The sequence below is a fragment of the Perkinsus marinus genome (genome assembly GCF_000006405.1).
Source record: "Perkinsus marinus ATCC 50983 genomic scaffold scf_1104296958234, whole genome shotgun sequence".
In the NCBI taxonomy this organism is placed as follows: Eukaryota; Perkinsozoa; order Perkinsida; family Perkinsidae; genus Perkinsus; species Perkinsus marinus.
Genome location: NW_003206847.1, coordinates 385,302 through 391,269, shown reverse-complemented (window position 1 = coordinate 391,269; position 5,968 = coordinate 385,302). Strand labels below are relative to the sequence as shown.

Sequence of the window (5,968 nt, the reverse complement as noted above, 5' to 3'; positions counted from 1 at the left end):
ATATCCGTGTTAGTTGTCATTTCATTAACTCGGTTATTGGGCTCGTTACGCCTGATATTCTACCTAACGGTCTACTCCCATAACACCGGTACAGGAAAAGATCCAGAACTTGAGTTAAGAGGTTCCATCAAGATCATGAGCACAACAGTCCTAACCAGTGGGGAAACTGTGGCGCTGCCGACCCCTCTGGTTGATACTTGGGCTATAACTGTTTACAATCCCTTTGACATGTGGAAGTAATTGCATACCTGCCCAAGTGCTAACTGTTACACCCTGTACAGGTTAAACCCTTGTTTCGTATCTGGCGAGATGTTCTTCTTCTTCCTAGGCTTTATTACCTTCGCTCATGCTTATATCAACCGAAGTGGGTGTAGATGAGCCTCGGGCTGTCGCTTGTTGTGTGGTTATAGCAGAACGTGTCCGCAGGAGACTCGAATGTTCTTTTAGAGTCGCAACCCAGCAGTCCCGTGATCCAATGGATCGGGTGCGCTCTTGGTGGTAGCGCTGTTGAGTTCTTTACATCTCTTCATCCACAAGTAACCAAGGCGACTTGATTCAGTACCAACAACACCTGTCAGATAGACAACGCCCTGTACAGCCAAGCGTGCATCTCTGTGACAGGACGGATAGTGCTATTGTATGATCAAAGCATGTTGATGTTGTCGATCAGCTCTCTGTAACGTAGATACGCTCTGGTGGGACTCTACGGTGGACTCCAATACATATCGCTTCAGCTCGCTTTCTCCCTCTCGGGCTCGCGCACGGAGAATTTCTTTAAGAAACTTGAGCTGGCTCTGATAGCCGGTGAGTACGAGATCTTGTGATGATAACGCTGATGCACATGTTTCTCGATTCCTATTGCCTTCATGTGTAGAGGAAGTTTCAATTTGTATGGTAAGCGTTCTACGCATTTGAATGTATCCAACGAAAGTCCCAAGACCATTGATGGTCTCGAGAATCATTTGAGCCGATCATTCCTATTTCCTAGGCCTCTTCAGGTCTCATTGGTCACGTCCTGTATGAGCTCTTGGACGCCACTGGCACTCACTTTCTCTGGTGGGTATGGCACGAGGGCGACCCGGCATACCTTTCGCGCCGAGCTGGTGTAGGTGCAGAAGCTTAGACGATTGCATACTGCGGGAATCAGCATGAAATGTCGGTAGCTGCTCACTTGTTTCAGATCCCCCTGTCGTCGGGCTTCTGGTTCCATGGTCAAACGAGCGCCCTCGGTTTGGTCCACGCCTTGACGAGATATCGAGCACCACTATTCTTCATGATAGGCTCAGTTTTCCTGATGCCGCTACTTTTTCTCATACCGTTCGTGTTGATATTCCATCCACTTGATGACGTCTACGACCAAGCACAACTGGCGACCTACATCGTCGTTTCACTATCAGTCTTCGCCCTTTTGAGAAATGTACGCGAGTCTAAGCCGAGGGCTATGAGCACCCTCGGTCTGGCTTGGTTCTATGTATTCGGGATGGGCGTTCTGTGGGTGGTCTTCTACAACACCGCCGGCAGCAACCTACGATACTCGTACGGTCAACCTTTCGTTAATCGTGATTGTCGAGGAGAGATGGAAGTGGTCGGCTGGGGAACAAATAACCGCGAGCGGTATCTGTGCCCAGTTAAAGTCGACGATGGGGACGTGGCCTTCAACATTAAATGCCTTGAGACCACTCCAGAAGACGGATCTGAATGGTATTGGCTATGTGGCAACGACATTACCACGGATGCTACGAATGAGATTCTTTTACGCTTTGGTAAGGCAGTAGTGCTGCTTGCCTTCTTAGCTTACGTTAGTAGACGGAGCAAGAAGAAGAGTGATTAAGGAGTGATCTTAGTATGAATGGATTGTTATGGCAACCGTATATCACACATATCTGGTATCGTCGTATGTTGTAGAGTACTTAGTATAATGCGGGTTATGGGAATTCCTCCTCGAGAAAGGGAACACATCATCATGTCGATAAGAAACTGATAGTGCAAGTTATGGTGCAACTGAGTTCCGGTCCGCCCCATCATATCGCGTTAGTCATGACGTCATCAGCACGTAGGTGTCGACTTCTCAGTTTGCGTAAGAACGTTTGGTACGAAAATTTGGGAACGAGACGCGGACAACCCTCACGCTTCTGATCTCTCGACCTAGAAAGAAAAAATGTGCTTCGTCCCGAATCGATGAGCCTACTCGCTGTCACTCAATACATATACAGCACCCCACGTATAGTGCGTATGTCCAAGTTTCACATCACTGGCTGTACAGAGGCTGAATGTGGCTGATAAAGCCCGGAACAGTTCAGAAACCTCTACTCTTAAATGGTCAATGTCAATGACCATTTCCCATATTCCGACTTCAGCAAAACCATCACGTCAAATGAATATGAGATGCAGAATACACTCAACATCCCACTTAGTAACACAACCCAAGATAATGTACGATGGAGACTAGAAAATAAACCAGAACAACCATAGGATATAACTTCGTTGCAATGATATGGGGGGAGGAAGCTACTGATGTTCTTGGCATAAAAAGGATCAACACCAACAAATCAGTACCAGTCAATACATAACAGCCGCATACTAATATTATTATTATAAGAAACTTTGACACGATCCGAATAGGATTGTTATGAGGCTGTACACGATAAGGCACCAAGATCTCTCGGTACCGTTAACGTCACAGACTTACTCATCAGTTCGACCTAGCAACGACGCCTTACTGGCGAATCTATCCATGTTCTTCTTCAATTGAGCCATACCTCGGCATACAATCCTGCATGAACGAGCAACAGCCTCACTCTTGAGGTTGGCTTTATCAGAGATGGGATCACTACCACCACCGATAAGAGCGAGAACACAACCAGTCTTGACACCATACACTTGCCCTAAAGTGAAGAGCATGGCTACTTCCATCTCAGAGGCCAAACACCCCAGTTTCTCCAAGACTTCCATGTAGCGTTTGTGCTCAGGACCATAGGGACCAAACTTGAACTCCCTAGCCATGAGGGAATCCTTAGTATGGACCGGACCAGCATCGTAGATCCACTGGGCACCACCCTCAGTATGTTCATCTTCGTCCTCCAGCTCCAACTGCGCAGCGCTGGACATAGCAGTGACAACAGCAGCCGATCCAAGAGCAGGGAACTCGAGAGGCATGTAGTGCCTTGTCGTACCCTCATCACGAATGGCACCAGTAGCGATAACGATATCACCGATTCCGAGAGTCTTCTGCATGGCACCAGCGGTACCAACTCTGACGAGGACCTTGGCACCAAGCTTGATCATCTCAGTGGCGATGATGTCAACACTTGGAGCACCCATACCGGTAGAGATAACACCAATGTCGACAACAGTTCCGTCAGGGGCATCGTACTTGCCAATGTAACCATCATGACCACGAGGAGAGGGAATCACTTCTACATCTCGGAAATAGTTCTCGGCTATATGCTTAGCACGGTCACGCGATCCAGGTAGGATCCAGAAACGACCGAGACCATTGTTACCAAGGCAATGTTCACGACCGACGGTCACATGCATAGGCTTGAAATCAGGATCAGCCATTTTGATGATACGATGAGAACAACAAACTGAGAAAATACAACCATAACCCAGGAGTTTATCCCCGCCAGAACGCAACAATCTGGGATTCATACCAAAATCGGAGAGCTGAACTTTAACAGACTATACAAACGAGCTCAGGATCAAAACATGAGTATTCCCACTCAGATATATGGGAAAAGTAAGGTGTAATAGTAGAGTGCTATAAACATTCGGCAACTACTCACGTAGAATGCCCTATGTAGCTAGTATATGGAAACTTTGGTTAATCACATAGTAGAAGGGGTAACCTCACCTTCGGACTTCTCCTCTAGTGAGCGCATGAACTGGAAGAAGGCGAACTCGCTCGTCTTCAGACCGTTAGAGTAGACAAACTCGTCAGCAATCCAAGTAGCAACCATAGCATTGAGATAAGCCTCGGGGGTGTTCTCGACTATCTTATCCAAACCACAATGAACAAGAAGCAATCTGGGCACACAACGTCTGAGAACAGCACGAACCATCCAGTCATTCTCAGGGTCGTGTTCCTCGAGTACGCCAAGGATGTAAGACTGCATGTCGTTGATCTTCTTAGACAATAAGATGGTGGCATCAGTCTTACGAATATACCTTGATCCATCAGGATACTTCACCTCGTGGTTAGTCTTCCAGATGCCATTGAACTCCATCTTGGCATTATGGCGAACAGCGGCAAGGATCTCCTGTACGTACTGTTCGTAGAACTCAGGAGGAGCACTAGTCTCATCACGAGCGCAAAGGAACTCGTCATGATCAGCCGTATCCATGCTAAGAGCAGCGAACACCTCCATACTGCTAGAAGTAACACCACCCTTGTTAGTGGAAGCATCCTTGAATAGCTGGACACCAGCATCCTCAAGATATCGACGAGCATCATCGGTCAAGAATAAGTTGGCACCCTCCACAACATACTTGAACTTGAGCTCCTTAGTCTCAGGATTGAACATGGTCTTATCAACATTACCAATGTTAATAGTACCGGGACGACCACCACAAGGGATGAAGAGATCAGCAGAGAAGTACTCCATCTCTGGGAAATGATTTCGCACCTCAACCCCGGACTTGAAGTGATCTCCATTAGGAAGAGTTACATCCTTATCATCAATGGTGACCAAGAATGCCTTCGGATCAGATGACAGTTTATCACGAGAGAAGTTGGCAACACCAACTCTGAGATGAGCCAGACGAGTGAGCTCCTCTCTATTCAATCCTTGAGGGTCATAAGCAACACCGGTACCATCACAGATGGCAATTGTCTTGTCTTTAGAGATGAGAATTTCGTTAGAACCAAGATCACCATCGGGACCACCGGACATCACTTTGGTGAGATTAGACTCCTCAACACCCAGCTTATTCAAGAGCTCGACAACGTATGGATGGATAGAGTTGGTGGTCATGGCGTACTTGTCATGAGGAATACCACCGAGGACGGCGGATTTACCGGTAGTTAGAGACTTCCAGTATTTGTAACCACGAGCCTTGGCTCTCAAAGCACCCAATTTCATGAATCCAGCAGTATTCTCATCGGGGCCAAAGAAGAGCATCTCAGGCTTGGAAAGGTTGGAGTGGAGGCCGGTCTCCTTGGCAAGGATGCAATCGAGAAGAGCATCAACATAGCTATTGAAAGCATCACGACCGCTTGTCTTCAAGTTCTGAGAGTCCATATCCATGAGGATGGTACCCTTCGAGCCGCCCTCAGGAATATCCTTGTTCTTTAACTGCTGAGTGAAGGCCAAGTTGTAGTTTTCCTCCAACAAAGTAGCGCAGTTCTTCTTGTACACCTGTCTGTTCCTGGACAGAATGAGCCTGATACCACCACGAGCGATCTCAGTAAATCGGATGTGGAAGCCGTAGAAGCTTCTGCCAACGACCAGATAAACAGCATAAGGGATCCTGGGGAAGAGAGTCCTCGGACGATCGGCCAGGACCTCACCATCAAACCTCATTGCAATGGCAGAAGCTGTACCCGCCTTGAAGAAGTTAGTCATCTGCAGATGAGCACTAAGTTTTAACAAAGTCTTCAAGATCTTCGCATCGAAACGAGATCCAACTTGATCGTCAACCTTGTCAGCCAACTCCTGATTGTAGAAGGGCTTGGAGAGACCAGTGGCAACCTTTTTGAAGTCATCGAACATGGGTAGAGTGAGCTCATAGTTAGAACTAAGAGCATCATAGATCCTCTCATAGGTGATAGCATTAGCCATGGTATCTCTGAATAAACTATCCAACTCACTCTTCTTGGACGGATCATTCTTGAAATAGTCAGCCAAAGCAAGATACTCCTCAGTCTCCTTGGGGAAGAAAGAGAAGATGAACTTGGCAGCAGTAATAAGAAGATAGCATGCTCGGGCGTGATCATATTGTTGAGTACAAGTTCCCACACCAATGCGGA

At 47.2% G+C, this 5,968-nt stretch overlaps 4 protein-coding genes across 4 annotated transcripts in view; 2 read left to right on the top strand and 2 right to left on the bottom strand.

Annotated features, from left to right (window-relative positions):
* Positions 1 to 83, top strand: part of Pmar_PMAR006096 (malate dehydrogenase, putative) — a gene marked incomplete at both ends in the record, with an annotated part of 858 nt that extends 775 nt beyond the window's left edge. The window contains one exon of the mRNA XM_002774468.1: positions 1 to 83. This exon is cut by the window's left edge and continues 4 nt beyond it. Within this exon, the coding sequence (XP_002774514.1) occupies positions 1 to 83 (83 nt within the window).
* A 1,070-nt stretch (positions 84 to 1,153) lies between these two features.
* On the top strand, positions 1,154 to 1,831 carry Pmar_PMAR006095 (hypothetical protein; the record flags this gene model as incomplete). The annotated part of the gene is made up of 1 exon (XM_002774467.1): positions 1,154 to 1,831. The coding sequence occupies one exon, from the start codon at positions 1,154 to 1,156 to the stop codon at positions 1,829 to 1,831; it is 678 nt and encodes a 225-aa protein (XP_002774513.1).
* Positions 1,832 to 2,435: 604 nt separating this feature from the next.
* On the bottom strand, positions 2,436 to 3,561 carry Pmar_PMAR006094 (uridine phosphorylase, putative; the record flags this gene model as incomplete). The annotated part of the gene is made up of 1 exon (XM_002774466.1): positions 2,436 to 3,561. The coding sequence occupies one exon, from the start codon at positions 3,559 to 3,561 to the stop codon at positions 2,686 to 2,688; it is 876 nt and encodes a 291-aa protein (XP_002774512.1). The 3' UTR covers positions 2,436 to 2,685.
* Positions 3,562 to 3,827: 266 nt separating this feature from the next.
* Positions 3,828 to 5,968, bottom strand: part of Pmar_PMAR006093 (NAD-specific glutamate dehydrogenase, putative) — a gene marked incomplete at both ends in the record, with an annotated part of 3,412 nt that continues 1,271 nt past the window's right edge. Inside the window, one exon of the mRNA XM_002774465.1 lies at positions 3,828 to 5,891. Within this exon, the coding sequence (XP_002774511.1) occupies positions 3,828 to 5,891 (2,064 nt within the window). The remainder of the gene's footprint in view (positions 5,892 to 5,968) is intronic.